This window comes from Pagrus pagrus (genome assembly GCF_965226575.1).
Source record: "Pagrus pagrus genome assembly, chromosome: 9".
Lineage (NCBI taxonomy): Eukaryota > Metazoa > Chordata > Actinopteri > Spariformes > Sparidae > Pagrus > Pagrus pagrus.
In genome coordinates, this window is record NC_140193.1 from 26,266,822 (window position 1) to 26,283,409 (window position 16,588).

Below are 16,588 nucleotides of genomic sequence, written 5' to 3' on the forward strand. Positions count from 1 at the left end.
GGTTTGTTGTGTTGTGTTGTGTTGTGGTGTGGTGTGTGTGTGTGTGTGTGTGTGTGTGTGTGTGTTTGTGTGTGTGTGTGTGTGTGTGTGTGTGTGTGTGTGTGTGCGTGTCCGTGGAGTTTTGGGTTGGGGGATGCAGGGGGAGGAGATATCCTAGCTTAGTGTCCCTTTTCATTGGTGGAGAGGGGGGTCATTGGTGTGTGTACAGAATAAGCTTTGGTGAAGACAGGAAAGTGAGACGTGTGTGTTTGTTGTCAGAATCCTGCGTCGGTATTGGTCGGTAGGCAGACTCAGTGTGAGGAGGGGATGGTAGATGTCTCACACTCCATCTGTTGTCAGTCACACCGCTAAACCTGCAGCCTCAGGACACTGCACTCTGCTTCTCAACCAAAAAGGAGAACTTGAAGGCTGATCTCATAGGATTGCTACCAGGAAACCAACTTTGCTCAGCCCCACTTGGATTGACAGCTTTACTTTCTCCAGCTCTTAAGTGGATACTGAGATTTGACTTATTTATTTTTTGCTTTAAAAAAGGAATTTTGTTACACATCCGGGCTTGCTTTACATCCAGCACTATTACTGGGAAATTCCCTCTGAAGTTTTTTGACTTTGTGGAATGACCAAAGACAGCCTTTCATGACAGAAATTGTAGGAGTTCTTGCATTTTCTCTGTTTTGCTTCCTTGCTATTTCTCCTGAAGCTGTGTGGTAAGTGTTTTTGTTCCTTTCCTTGTGTTTCTAACCTCGGGTCCACCCAAATTTTGCACGATAAAGAATATTTAAAGCGCTGTTATCATGCTTTGACACACTTGCATTGCAGTGTTGTAAGTGTTGTTATTTATATGTTATCTTTTATCATGAAATCCCCCTGACCATACTGTCCAAAAAAGTTTGTTACCACAGCTCACAGTAATCAGTTAAACAGCAACAACAGCCTATATGTGCAAAATTATGATTATGTTTTTCTGTCTAGAGTTACATTTTTAACATGTTGAAAGTTGCAGCTACTTTATTAACTGTACTTAAATGATTGAACTCATAGACTGGCAGTACCTACAGTGGTAAAATAATATTTGTGTAGCCAGTCTACCACTCTGGTCCAGAATGAAATTTCTCAAATCTCAAAAACTATGTTTTTTACGAATGTATTTTTCACTTTGGAAGGTTAAGAGTAGATGTCAGTATAAAATGTGTTCACAAGTGAAATTGAGACAGACAGACAGACTTTATGTGGTTTTCAGCCAGGGCTCTTTGGGGGATTCCTTGGGGTTCCCCTACAACAAAAGGAATTTAAGGAGCTTAATTTCACTCCAGTTGAATTAATCAAACCAATCACAGAGTAATATTTATATAATGGTGAGAGTATTGATAATCAGTGATTGCAGGCTCACCACTATATCCTCACATATGACGGCGTGTGACATGTCTGCTCCTGGGCTTAGGGAGGCAGAACCAGACGTAACCAACTGGGAGTCTGCACAAGTCAGAGGTGAAAGTGAGTGCTACCCACAGCCCCCTACCACAGAGGTCACATGACAGACAGTGGTGATATGTATCACTGACGGTGAATCTGCGCGCCACCAGTTGCAGTAGAGAAGTAGGGGACGGTGGAGGAGGGTGGAGGAGGATGCTTTCAGGGAGGTCCCCTGTGGCTTCAGCAGGCATCTGTTGCCCCCGCTGTCCATATATACCCCACCCCCCACCCTCTATGCCCCCTTTGTCCGACCCCCTCCCCTCTCCCAGCCGGTCACTGGCGTGGCAGACTGGCTCACTGCCAGCAAATGGCACGGCCCTGAGGGACTGGTCAGGGTCTGGCCTCGGGGGAGCTCATCCCCCCGTATGCCCCCAAGGGGGCTAACCCTGGATCATGACACATACAGAGATACACGCAGTGCAGCGGCAGTGAAGGCAGGCTGGGTCACTGAGGTGGAGGCTGCAGCATCTGCTCACTATAGAAGGCTCCCTCCTTCCACTAAACACATACACAGCTATAGAAATTATTTGGTAGATGAGTTATTCTTTACATATTATATGTTCTTACAGACTTGGATTTAGCAACCCAGAGTTTTGAGAATCATTTCTCAATGTCTGAATTATCAACCAAATTAACCTAAAGAATCTTTATTATCTTTCTACATTATCGTGGTGCAGGTTTTTATTGTTTTCTTTAAGACATTAAACACACTTAAAACATGTCATATTAAGCCTTAAACCCACAAATCTAAATTGATTAGAAAAATGACGGGTGTAATAGTAAATATCTTGCTCAACAGAAAAGTTGTGCCAAAATACAAGTGCCAATGCCATTTCATTGATACAGAAAAACAGGCTTAGGGTAGACGTGACTCAATATTGCTGTTGTCTGTGTAGTTTAGATGTGCAGAGAACACCATTTACCACGGCAGTCTATGGTATTTGTCTAGAAATGTCGACCAAAGAGACCAAGCAGATGTTTTGACATCCGGACATCTTGTCACAGCAGAATCTATCCAAATCTAGATTCATAAAAAAAATACACAAAAAATACAACTCTTTTTCGTGCAGATGTACATTACTACATATAATGTGAGTGGTTACATTCTGGTAATTCTGGTACATTACATGGTAACACTTTATAATAACCATCATTAATAAATAAATAAATAAATACATTTGTAGTTGATTAAACTGTAGTTAATAGTTATTTGACTGTCAACAAACAATGAAATGCTTTGTAAACCATTTATTAAGCAGAGTCTGTTGCAGCTATATAAGGGACATCCAAATGATGTCTATTGATGAACAACACAGTGTTTATGAACCATTTACACAGTATTATAAACATCCGTTGAAACTTGACAATAAACAATTAAACGTTTAGGCAAAATAATTTTTGAAATAAAATATTTTAGGGTTGTATTACAACAAATTGGTTTGAGAAAAAAAATAGTTTAATTTACAGCTTCTGTGTCTTTTTTATGTTCTTTATTATTCTGCTTTTTGACCTGTAAAGTGTCTTTGAGTACCTTGAAAAGCCCTATATAAAATAAATGTATTATTATTATTATTATTATTATTATTATCATTATCATTATCATTATTATTATTATCATTATCATTATCATTATCATTTTCATTATTATTATTATCATTATCATTATCATTATCATTATTATTATTACTTGAAATAATTTAACTGATCAACAACAAGGACCATTTTAATGTCATCGCACTTTGGTGTTATTGTAAAAGAAGAGCCCTCTTTTCTCCACAACTTTTGGGTATATTCACCACAGTGCAGTGAAGTGCAGCTGTCTGTGCAAAATTGCAGAGCATATGTTTTTTACCTTGTTTGTATTACATAGTGCATATTTCTAAGACTTAGTCACAGCGAGACACTAAAAGTCATTCTGGTTGTTAAGACTGCAGTGATCACACCTACACTTCTCCTTCTGACTGGTGTTTTACACTTGCTGTGTCACCGTCATATTTCTGCTGACTCCTCAAAGATTCCGTCTGACAACCTGTGACTGAGGCGAGTGTGACTCCTGAATTACCAGGCATCATGTGCATGTGTGTGTGTGTCTGTGTGTGTTGCTGGAGGTGAACAGGTTTAAAAAACCCCAGGCTCCGTCTGTGCATGCTGCTCAAGCTGAGAGAACAATGCTCCCGTCACAGAAGGACAGATTGGGTGGCAGCTGCATTGTTGAGGGACAGCAAGCCAGACACACTTCTTTCCCCCACCCCCTGACACACGCGCGCGCACACACACACACACACAAACACAATCTCGCTCTTTCCTTTTGTGTCTCTTTTGTTGTTGGCGGACTAAATTATTCCAGCTCTCTTGTGGCATTCAGGGTGACAAACAGCGGCGCGGCAGCTTAGACGTCGGGGTCGGGACATTAAGAGGCCCCTGCCTTCCGGTGCTTTAGCCTGAGATCCAAGAGACTCCTCATTACAACTGCTGCTGAAATATAACCACATATACACATGAATAAAATGTCTGAAATGAGCTCTTTTGAGGTTGCCAGCAGACTGGTTGATAAATAGTCTGCAGAGAATATTTGAATATTCTCGTTCAGTCTGGTATTGCCAGGAGCTTATTGTGGCGAATATTAGCAAGACATATGACTCAATTTTTTACTAGGAGACATTTGCTGTTTCCTGTCTTTGGTCCGATTCCTCTTGCTCAGAGTGTGGTGACCTAATGATGATGTCTTTAATGCAAAAGCATTAAATAATGGACACTGGTGGTCCTAGCTGTTACTGTTCAGTAAAGTCACGCAGTCTCACTTCATTTCCTGTGGTTTCATTAAATTTTTGCACAGATTTTGAATAGACTATATCTGTTGGCTGGTGTTATTGGCTGATATGAGCTACAAAATAAAAAACTTTTTTAAACAGATTAGGAAAAGATGCTTGTAAAACTGTAAACTATCCTGCCTTCCTTAATTATCGTTGTCACCAGTGTTTGATAACCTCATTCGAGGAATTTCTGTAAAATACATACAATACATATTGATACATAAATATTAGAAGTTGTTTCTCCCTCCCATATTTGTATCGACAGCAGCCCCAAAAATCAAGTATCTGTCGGGATGTAGTTTTTGTTGTGAGGTTTCGCATTGCCATGTCAGATTAAGTAAGGTTTCAGTTCAAATCAGGATGTTTTCAGGGCTGCAACTAACGGTTAGTTTCAATGCCAATTAGTCTGTTCTTTAATTTGACTGATTAATTAATTAGTTGTTTGGTCAATAAAATGACTAAAAAAAATGTTGATCAGTGCTTCCAAAAGCCCAAAATGACATCCTCAAATGTTTTGTTTTGTCCACAAGCCAAAGATATTCAGTTTACTGTCACAGAGGAGCAAATAAACCAGAAAATATTCACATTAAAAAAGCTTGAATCAGAGAAATTTGTCTTTTCTGTCTTAAAAAATCAACTCAACCAAATATCCAAATAGATGATTAATGGTTGACAAATACTTATTCGATTCATAATTGCAGCTCTAAATAATTTACTGTACAAACAGCAGTTAAACTGAATCCGAGATGCTCCCATGTGTTTTTTCGTCAGAGACCTTACAATACCATCATTGACACCAAAGCTGTAAATAACATACATATATATTTCTTTCACAGACCTGGGAGCAGTTTGATTTTTGGAAGTACCCTTCGTGGGTATTTCCACAGATAAACAACCGTCCGCACAAACACTGAAATTTGTTTGTGGTGTGGAAGCAGCCCGAGCAGGCCCACGGCCTCTCTGTCCACATCATACCAGTAATCACAGGTGCTGTGTTGAATCCACTTATCACATGACTGGCCTTTGACTCTCAATTCCTTTGTGCACAGCCATCTTTGAAGAGCGTGTTTGTGCATTGAGCAAAAAGACAAGTAGAGGCAACTGGAAGAACGACCTTCTTATTGTTCCCATTTTTGTTAATCTTCAACACAATGAACAAAAGCTCTGATGTACTGAGGTTTACCTTGTGCATTAAACAAACAAAACTGAACTAGATTCAAGGATTAAGGACAGTAAAGTGAAAATAGTATCGTTATTATGTAGTAATGCGTGTGTTTTAATATATGTGTGTGTCTATGTGTGATCTTTGTACAGTAGTAGATATGTGGGAGCAAAGAGCACACATTGTGTTTTTTAAGTGGTCATGTAAAGTAATGTCACATCACAACAGATCCCTCTTTGTTTCACCCAATTGTGGACCCCCACAGGAGAAAGTGAGGGCCGTTAGAGGTTCCTTCAAACTGATTCCATAGGAGTGAGAATAAATCCTCCAGGACTTCACTGTCTGAGGCTCGTTTCTCACGGCACAGCCTTAGAAACTGTTTGAAATCAAACACAAACTGCATTGAACTGTTTTTGCAAGTTTGCCTGTTACAACAGATCTTCAGGAGGGCCAGATTTGAAGTGAAGTGCTAAGGGGATGTTTACATTCCCCCTGTCTGACCTGTAAAGATCAGAATTAAAATGCATTAAAACAATTCACTTTTTTTTCTCAGTTTTTGTTTATTAGTTTTTACAATTGAAAAAGAAACATTATTAATTTGAAAGTACAGGAACAAATAATCAACCTTTAATGTGTGTTCCCTCCGCTCAAACAGCCTGGGGCCAAACTTTGTGCTTAGGAACAGACTAGCCTCCAAACAGAATGATCACAGGGCCAGAAGGGGCTCATTATGTGATACTGTTGTAAATAGGTAAATAGTAAAATGACATCCCCCCTTTTTAGATTACAAACAAACAAACAAACAACAAACATTATATTCAGGCAAATATACCATTGTCTTGCCTCCTGTCCACTTGGCAGCTGTCTAAAGCAACAAACCGTAAGAATATCAGTTTGACCCTGATCACTCTTGTTTTTCCTCAGTTTCTATCACTCTCCCTCTTCACCTTTTCTGCCTCCTCCATCAGCAGAGTTATTTTTCTTTTGCAGAGTAGAGTTTCAAAGTTATTCCAGTTGTTCCACCGTTACCTGGAAATAGGGACAATATAGCAAACATTACAGTCACGCAACGGTAGATAGCAGTTATAGCACAACGGCTTTTGCCTTTGTGGCTTACAGGAAGTGCTGGTTGGACTTGAACAGCACTTAGTGTTGAAGCTTTGTAAATGTATAATATTGGCCAAACAATCACTGTATATTAATAAGAAGTGACTTTTTTTCAATACATATAGGTTTCCAGTTTCATTCTTTCTTTTTTAAAACATGACATTGAGTTATACTCTAATTTTGTAGCACTCTGTCACTTTCTACAATTATAATGACCTCTTTCGGATGACTAACTTTATCCTGAAATAGTTCCATGACCTTACATTCAGAAAAAAAGTGATTTGCAACACTTTCAGAAATCTGTTTCTATACCAAGCATAGAAGTTTTTATTTCTCTGATGTCTTGGCACTGCTATTCTTGCACATTCAAGCATCTCAGACAGAACTTTGTCTGAGATGTCTGAACTTCTCTCTTTATTGGCAGTGCACTAAGATAAATTCTTGCCACTGCTTGTGTGCTCTTAATTTTTTGATGTATGTGTGACAACTCATAAAAAAGTTTATTGCTCAAGTAAAAAACAAGTGCAGTTACTCCCCTACATACCTCTGGAAGTGGCTGACACGTATTTTTGCTAAGCACGAATGTACTGTGAAACTCTGCATCCAAAACATCAAGAAACTTTGTAGATTCTTCGGTAGAATCAGACCTTTATTGCAGTGGGAACTTACTGAAACATGCCATTAATGACAATATGCATGTGGCCATGTCATTGTGGTATTCTCGCACAACTCTTATCTAACTTTCTCTCCCCTTAAGTGTTTCCCCGGGGTATACCCGTTATACTGTTGGCGCCGCCATTAGCCAGACACCATTAGCAACACGGCTCCCGCTAAAGGCCATGGCTACAGTCCAAAGCAAAAGACAACTGTCAGAATCCCTGTCTGATCTAGAAACCCTGATCTCAGTGCTGTGAAAGAATAAAACACCTGGTTGTATCAATAAGTAGGCAGGTTTGGTTTCTTATTGATCTAGTAGTAAGAATGGCGGTTTTGAACCGTCTCAAGTCCCGGTGGTAAGAGGAAACACATATCAATGGGGGAACAAGCTTTGACATAACACTGGAGCGCTTGTAGAGCGTTGTAGAGCGCTTGTAGAGTTTCCACAGTTATTCCAGTTGTTCCACTACAACTTGGGAAAATTAGCCAGGGAAAACTCTTCCTGCTTGGGTTAAGCACTGGCATTAACATTTCCTTTGTGCCGTCAAACGTCCTTCATTTTTCCAGGAAAAATCCAGCCCGGTGGCAGACCTACAGTAATAGCATGTTGAGAGTGAGGTATACAGGGAACTAATCTACAGCATACGTCTATTGTGTCATTTTTCTACAGCCGATCAATCTTTATTTATATAGCGCAAATTCACAGCAAAAGTTATCCCATAACACCGTCCAATTTGAGCAAGTCACAGACAGGGTCATACTACTGGCATCGCATACATATAATTAATTCAGTGTTAGTATAGACTGATTTATTACAGTATAACTGAATGCATGTTTATGCAAACTTTTGGCAGACACTTCTTGCTCAAATCCAGATAGCAAATATATATTTAATGCGTGCTTAAACTTAAAGACATAAATTACTGTATCAATGTATATGACTTGTGTTGGTAGTAATGTGAGATGTGTCTTTCTTGGCTTATCCTGTTTGCCAACTCAAAGGTGTGATTGTTGGCCACGGTCTATGGCAAATACATGTCAGGGACGCGGTTTGGCCTCTGTTCTCTATTCTTCTATATTTTGCCTCTAGTCTAATTGATGTTTCTTTGACGCTCAGCTCATCGCTGCTAAAATGCAAATCAGCAGAGGTGGAACAGCAGGTAGAGGAGGTTACAGTTTAAAACTTTAACTCTTAGAAGCCTGCTGTGTTCCAGTGAAGTTCATAAAACATTACTCCTGTTTAAGTTTAGTTATTGCACCCTCATGAGACTTTGCATTTAACATCTGATATTAATTAAAAGTGTTCTTGTTACCTCAATCTGTGGTGAGATTTCAGTATATAAATTTGGCTGAGGGAAGTGATGAAGAGATTGTCTGAAGGTTTTTGAAGGGTTTGCTTGAGATGTCAGGAAGAGGCAAAGTGGACAGATGTGTGTTTCCATACTGTAATGAGTGCTTTTACACCTGTGTGAGATCTGAACACCTTCAGGTCTAAAAGCATCCTGATTGCAATACATTCTGCATACAATTAAGTCCTGCAATAACTTGTGTTTTTACATATTCAGTTAATATTTTCAGATACAGATCACATGGTAATGATACCAGGTGTAAATCAGGTTATAAAGTCATACAATCAGTTCTTGGTGTATATTGGAAACCATTCAATGATTTTGTCTTTATCCAAACAAATACAAAAGTGAACAAAACAATCTGCACACCACCACTTACATGCGTTCCTCAGAAATATAACCAGTTGATTCTTGTCTCTCTCAAGCTTCACCCTCGGGACCCATCAGTCAGCTGTTAACTATCAGCAGTAACGGTGGGGTCCATCAGGTGCCCAGGAGGGAACGGAGGGCGTGGAGCTGGATGTATGAGACGGCTTCATGGGCGTGAATGACCATCTGGAGGATGGGACAGGCCACATCCTCAGCCTGGGGCTGGATCTGGACTACCTCCATGTGGATGGTGCTGAGCGGCAGGCTGGCCTGAGCACTGTGACAGGCACTGGGAGTATAGGGGTCTTACATGTCAGAGCTGGTGCTCCAAGTAACAGCACCGATAGTAGTAGTATTACTCATTCAAGCTACAGCAGCAGGAGTAGTTGTAGTAACTTCTCTGAGGAGAGTGCTGTGTCCGACAGTGATGATGAACGGCTCCAAATTGGGACTGGATCTGAATCTCAGAACCCTCAGCACGATCAGCCTCCGCCCCTACACCACCAAGAGACCTCCTGTCAGAGAGTCAGGCTGGACCTGGCACCAAATCGACCCCCCGGAGACCCCCCACAGCTAGAAACATCATCCCCCACTGACCCTGCCACAGACTACCGCACCAAGGTGGAGTTTGCTCTCAAGCTGGGCTACTCTGAGGAGCTGGTGCTGCTGGTGCTGAGGAAACTGGGCCCAGACGCACTCATCAATGACATCCTAGGTGAACTGGTCAAACTGGGAACCAAGACGGAGATGGAGCAGCAAGGAGGTTCGACTGTTTCCCAGTTTCCCTCCTCCTCGTTGTCGTCCTCTTTGGCTTCCTCCAACTCCTCTCTGGACTCCTGCCGGCTGCTGTCTCCGTCACAGGTGCTGGAGGACAGAGAAAACCTTCGGCCTGTTGTGGTGGATGGGAGCAACGTAGCCATGAGGTAAGGATGAGAAGTTTTCGGAAACGACAGGTTTATGCTCTTCTGCCTTCTACTTACTCATACACGTACTGTAGCAAACATTTACTCACTTTCATCAAGTCTTTCTTTATAGTGCCCCAAAGGTCGGGGCCTGTACACATAACCAAGAAAGACAGGGTCACACCTACTGGCATCGCATAAAACTCTGTGTTTATAATTATAGACTGATTTATTACAATACAACTGAAAACATGTTCATGCAAACTTTAGGCAGACAGTTCTTGTCAAAATCCAGATAGCAAAATGAAACCGGACGCATTCATCCAGCCCATATACTGAATGGAATGATAGAGCCTGGGCGGTCCACTGCCAGATCTGAGCCACCAGCAGACCATACTATGGCCACATGTCAGCCAAGAGTGATCCGAGTAAGCAGACTAATTGAAAGTCTGGACCACAGTTCATCTCTATTCTTTCTATTTTCTTATTATAACAGACTTAGATAGTCATAATAAGTTTATAAACGCATGATATAAACATAACTGGAACAGAATAATAAGATATCTCTTTTTTAACAGTGATTAACTGGGAGATGATTTGAGCCTCTATTATTATTACCAGCTGCGACAGTGTGTGTGTCATCATGGTAAATTGGGGTCCTGGAGACACATTTTGAAGTGAAAACTATCATAGAGTTTTGACTAGTGTATATATGTCTGTCTGTCCGTCTGTGGACAGATTTTTGTCAGCGTGACAGAGCAAGGGGGCCACAAATTATGGGGTTGCCCCCCTCACACTTAACGCCCCTGGCCCATATTACTTTTTACGTAGTCATGAAACTTTACAGGTGTGTAGTTGAGATCAAAATGAAGGTTGAGTTTGAAGATGGGTGTGGTCCGGCCCATGAGTACCGACTACTCACATAATATTGTAGTAATGACTACTGAGCTGGTGTGAGCCCATCACAAGATGGTCGCTAGTGTTTTAATTGAAAATCCTCCTCCTCAGTCACTGCAGTCTCTGGGACTTACAGCGCAGCTCTCCTTCCTGTTTCTGATTCTGCTCTGCTCTGTCTGCGTGCACTAGATTGTTAGTTGCTCCCACTGTTACATCATCCACCTGAAGTACAAACATATGGCATGTTCATCATTTTCAGAACTTACTTCACAAAACAGTAGATTTATGAAACATTGTTTCTGTTTCTGGTGAGCATGACACAAGCATCTTCAGAAAGTTAACAGAAAGTTAATGTGTATCTGGTGTTTCTGTTTCCTTGGAAGGGTTTCAGTTGTCTCACCATTCTGCCAGATCGCTGATCCTTTTTATAATCATCTACATTGATAGTAATGACATATGAACATCCTCGAAGTGACACTGAACGGATTTCCACCAAACTTGAATATAAGATGGGTCCTGGCACAGAATAGATCCCGTTAACTTGTGATGTGGATCCATTTAAAAAGGAGGCACACAGTAACCATTCTTACTTTTATTCAACATTGCGAGAGAGGGCATTCTTCAAAAGTTGTGTTCATTTCTCAGGTTATAATGCACAGATGATTTTGGTAAAAAAAAGATAAAAATTAAGCATATTTAGGTGGATGGTATCAATGAGTGGGTACAATTTGATCTTAGATCTGGTGATCTTAAATTATGGTTAAGCAGTTATTGGTGGTTTAAAATTTAGGGAAGTACAGGGCTATCAAGTTTGATACTGGATTAAGATTGATTGAATCAAAGGGGACTTTTGGATGTTGGCAGAGGTATGCACTCTACTACCATTCAACAAGTTCAGTGGCCCAAATAGAGTTTAAACAGTTTAGAGTTTAGTTTTGCAACATGTTCTTCAGTAGTTGTAGGAGTGTATTTGCTTTTCAGTGACTTTTGTCAAGTTGTGTGTATAGTTTGGCTCGAACATGGACCTATATAAGGTAGTGCATGTGTGTGGTTGAAACACCACCCAATAAAAAGTCAGTGTTGAATGCAGGAGAGAAGATTGAATGTCTGAATAATGCCTGAATAATGCCTCAACACGTTTATCGAACAAATGATAAACGTTTCCAGCTGTCACAGGATTATAAAAAAATATCAAGCTCATCATAATTATCCTCTTCACCTCCCTGCGTGTTAATTTCCTCAATTACTTCAGGCCAAGATTCTTGTTGTCAAAAATGAAATGTGTGAACAAAGCAAAGAGATCTCTTGTTGTTTTCTCCTAATGAGCTGATGTCACTCTCAGTGGACGCATAATTCTGACTGCACCTTAATTTCACACCAGCCTCTCAACCATTTGTTTAACTTAACATTCCCGATGTTATTTTATGATGTTTGTAACTGTGTTGTCATGTCAGTGATTGTAAAGAGAAAATAGTTTTTTTTATCTCCAAATACCATCAATACAGTAATAATTGCAAGGTGTTCATTTAAAATGTCTCTTTTCCTTCCCTGCGGATTTGTTAAAATTGATGCCAATCAAATAATTGAAGAGTGGTATCAGGTTTTGAATCAGGTTTTATATTTTGGTGGTAGGATAATCATATTGTTTGCATTTGCATCACTGATTGTCTTTAACATGTCTCTCTCTTGCAGTCATGGAAATAAGGAAGTGTTCTCCTGTCAAGGCATCCAGCTGGCTGTTGATTGGTTCTTGGAACAAGGTCATCGTGACATCACTGTTTTTGTCCCTGCATGGAGAAAGGAGCAATCTCGACCTGATGCCCTCATCACAGGTAAGGGCAACTATATTTTTTAGTGATGGTTTAAAGTCACTATCAACAATCTAAAGCAAGCAAAGCATGTGCCTAAATCCTCTTCTTCATGAGGGATTTTTGTCTTCTTCAATACCAAAGTGAACATTTATCATTTTTTTCTTGTCCTTTTATGTTTAACTGTCTTCTTCTCCAGATCAAGAGATCCTCCGACGGCTAGAGAAAGATAAGATCCTGGTCTTCACTCCATCTCGCCGCGTGCAGGGACGCCGTGTGGTGTGCTATGATGACCGCTTCATCGTCAAACTGGCTTATGAGTCAGACGGCATCATTGTTTCCAACGACAACTACCGTGACCTCGCCAATGAGAAGCCAGAGTGGAAGAAATTCATTGATGAGCGTCTACTGATGTACTCTTTTGTGAATGACAAGTAAGAAACTAATGCCAAAGGAAAACAAATTTTATTGGAGTGAAGAAAAGAGAAACATTTTGTTGGTTTTTTTTCTTTTTACAGAAAATTGACCAATCCTTAAGTTAGTTCCCCCACCATATTTTAGTTGAAGAAAATATTTTTAAAAAACACTGATAAAGAAAATGTGGCATTTTTTTATGTATAGAAAAATGCAGTGTAGGAGCTTGGCTGCTATGTATGAGCAATGAAAACAAAAAAAGCTTTCACTTCTGTACAAGAAATGACCTTTCTGTTTGCTACACCCAGTGTGTCTCAAGCCAGCATCCTTTTAATGTTTGCATAATGTAATTTTGCAGGGAACTTATCTAAGGGCTTCCTGTTTATTTCCTCTCCTCTGTTCCTATATTCGTTTTTACTTAGCTTTAGTTTTGTTTACTGATCAAATCCACTCACCACACTGGAAAGGACTTTCTTTAGTTTTTGGATTGTGTCCCATATTACTTAAGTGATCTATTGTCACAATGCTTTTGGTGCTACCTGACCTATTGGTTTGATCAGCTCCTTCCGCTGTTGCTGTAAATGTTAAGATATTCTTCTTTCAGTTAATACAAACTGTAGAGCTTCTACATTAACTTAGAATTTGAATACACATGCAGGTACTAGGATCTGCTGTTAGCCCAAAAATAGAACTTAAGTGTCTCTGGATCCGTCACAGCAGAACCTCCCTGACGTGTCAGAATTACAGAATCCACAGTGGAAATATATATTTTCAGGTTGTTAAGGTTCTTTTGTTACATTTGGGGTTAATAGATTTCTCAATCTTTCATTGTGTTTTTAGGTTCATGCCACCAGATGACCCGCTAGGACGCCATGGACCCAGTCTGGAGAACTTCCTGAGAAAGAAGCCTATTATTCCTGAACACAGGAAGCAGCCATGTCCTTACGGTAAAAATATGCACTTGATTACACTTCTGTCAGTGCAGAACTTCAAGCCTATGAGAGAACTGTAATATTTAAAAAAAAAAGTAGTCATCTATTGAGAGTTGCACATGTGCAGTTATCATTGGGCATGTGCAGTAATCACTGGGCAGGGTACAACAGGGAATAACAGTACGCAGGGAATTTTCTTTCTTAGAGTTTGGCTCCTAATAAGTGAGCTAATAGTAGCACCTTTGTACTTATTCCCTGTTGTCAAACTGGCCTTATAACATTTAATGACAAATTGTACCTCTGTTGTTGAGGTCGGGAAAAATTATTCATCACAGTCAATGTCAAAAGCAACCACACATGAATGTTTTATGTAGCCTTATCGTAACACATAAAGCTTGTGGAAATAACACAAGAAAAAAAAAAAGAATATAAATACTATCCACTAACCAAGATTTTATAAAATATTTCCATTCCAGCAAATGACTTAGAAAAGCTTTCCTTTTTTCTTCATTCAGGGAAGAAGTGCACATATGGACACAAGTGCAAGTTTTATCACCCTGAAAGGGGAAGCCAGCCCCAGCGTGCTGTGGCTGATGAGCTCCGTGCCAGTGCTAAAATTTCATCAGTAGCTTCCAGAGGCCTGCTGGAAGATGCCCTGATGGTGAAGAGCCAAAGTTCAGGAATGGCCGAGGCTGAGCAAAGTCGGGGCACTCCAAAGAAACAGGCAAATCCCAGCAGCCCCCGAAGGTCCTTTAATGACCTCCTGGAGGATAGGGTTCGGGTACAAGAAGGACGTAGGGGAAGCAACAGCAGTAGCAGTAGCTGTAGCAGCAGCTTTTTAGGGCATCCTGCTCCAGGGGGACCTCCTTCTTCAGGAGGTCTGGACCAATGGGAGCACCCTGGGGGAGGTGCTGGAGGCAGCTCCAGGCTTGCTGGCACCTCAGGACCAAGTTTCGCTGAAACTTACCACAGATGTGAGTCTCCAGACCTGGGCTACAGCTCACTGGTTAAGGCCTACTCCAGCCTCAGTTTGGTAGTACCACAGAGTCCTGAATGCTTCTTCCCTGCTGATCTGCGAGCAGGATCACTGCCCTCAGACTGTAGCAGTGAAGGCAGTGTCAGCTCAGACTCCTTCTCTCCTGATCCCTTGTTAGACGATGGCCCCAAGTGCCACCATCACCACCATCATAATCACCACCATCCTCACTGCTCTGGTCAATATGCTCACCCTGTAAGCCGTGCCCCTCCTGGTCTGAGCCAGCATACTCCTCATGGCTATCCCATTCCTCAAGCACCGCGGAGACAACATGGTTTTGTCTTGGAAGACCCTCCATCTTCTGTTACTACTCATGCATCTCCACGTCCCTTCAAGCCCCCTTCAGCTTGCATCCCACCCCTCCCTCAGCATCCATTGCTGAGCAGTTTCCCAGGAGAATTCCAAGCTCGTTCACCACGTCCACCCCAAACATCCATTGCTCACTCCCTCTCTCAGAGCTCCCCCCTCGGCCGCAGTGTGACGGGTTCCCTTTGGCAAGAAGGTGGGCTCCAGGACGCCCAAATGTACCAAGGGTCACCACTTCATTCCAGACGAAACCAATCTGGACTAAACCAACTACCACCGCAACAGATGAACTGGGGCCCCCATTACCAGCAGTCTCCGAAACCTTGCTATGATCTGTTTGCCTTCCATTGCCTACCAGAAGTCCATGAGAAGGCTTGGCTCTCTCCTTGGGATAGGCAAGCCCATTCATCGCCCCGTGGCCTTCCAGCATCAAGTCTTCCACCACTCCCGCAGCTCTCCCTTCCACCTATCACTACCCACAAAAGCCACCTGCCCTCAGTGCCCCAGCACCAGGAGCCCTCTGCCTTTGGTCGGTACCAGGAGCTTAGGGAGAGGGTGTTTGTTAACTTGGGCCGCATCTTCCCTCCAGATTTGGTGAGGATTGTGATGACCAGGAACCCTCATTCTACGGATGCTCAGGAGCTTGCAGCTGCGATTTTGTTGGAGAAATCGCAGCACGGTCCTTGAATTGAACCAGATGGTGAAGTTCCAGCTTCATCTTTACTGGTCTCATGTCTGCAGGTTTATTCCTTGCAATCATCCTCGAAGTCAGGTTCGACATTACCAAACCACAAGCACAAGATATAAAACTCATTAAGTGGTTAATGGACTGCTTGTTTTAATTGCAGGGAAGTTGTCTCATTAATTTTAATGGTATTTTGTGTAAAGGGAAATCCCAAAATTGCCATATTTTTCATAAGTAGCATAAGTATGCCTGCTATTTCAGCACTTAAGATCAGGAAAGGTAGGGGGTTAATGTGCATCTTTGAGCTTTCGGTTATGAGTCAAAACACTGGCATTCGTAAGGAGGCTTTTAATGTGTTTCAAGGGTGACAGTATTGTTCATTTTAAATTAATTTATATGTTGCATTTTAATTTATTTACATATTTTAAAATTATTGTTTCTGGCACTTTTTTTTATTGTTGTTCCTCCTCAGCTTTGTTTTTTCTTTTTTTTTTTCTTTTTTGGCAATCATATCAGGGTATAAGTGTAGCTCAAATTCATACTTTCCGTTTGAGTAAAAGTTTTCAGTTTTCCAGTCACTAAGATGACGGCATGGAATATTAAATCGTGAAGTTTCACTGCCAAACTGCAAACACATTCCTGCCGTATTTAATGCTTGAATTAGCTCAACAAACTTTT

The 16,588-nt window shown here is 41.1% G+C and overlaps 1 protein-coding gene across 1 annotated transcript; it reads left to right on the forward strand.

The window, feature by feature from the left end:
• Window positions 1-621: 621 nt before the first annotated feature.
• On the forward strand, window positions 622-15,912 carry LOC311262931 (putative ribonuclease ZC3H12C; the record flags this gene model as incomplete). Its single annotated transcript, XM_084362681.1, has 6 exons — window positions 622-707; window positions 8,987-9,853; window positions 12,422-12,561; window positions 12,737-12,971; window positions 13,792-13,898; window positions 14,399-15,912. The coding sequence occupies exons 2-6, from the start codon at window positions 9,099-9,101 to the stop codon at window positions 15,910-15,912; spliced, it is 2,751 nt and encodes a 916-aa protein (XP_084218807.1). The 5' UTR covers window positions 622-707; window positions 8,987-9,098.
• Window positions 15,913-16,588: the final 676 nt, after the last annotated feature.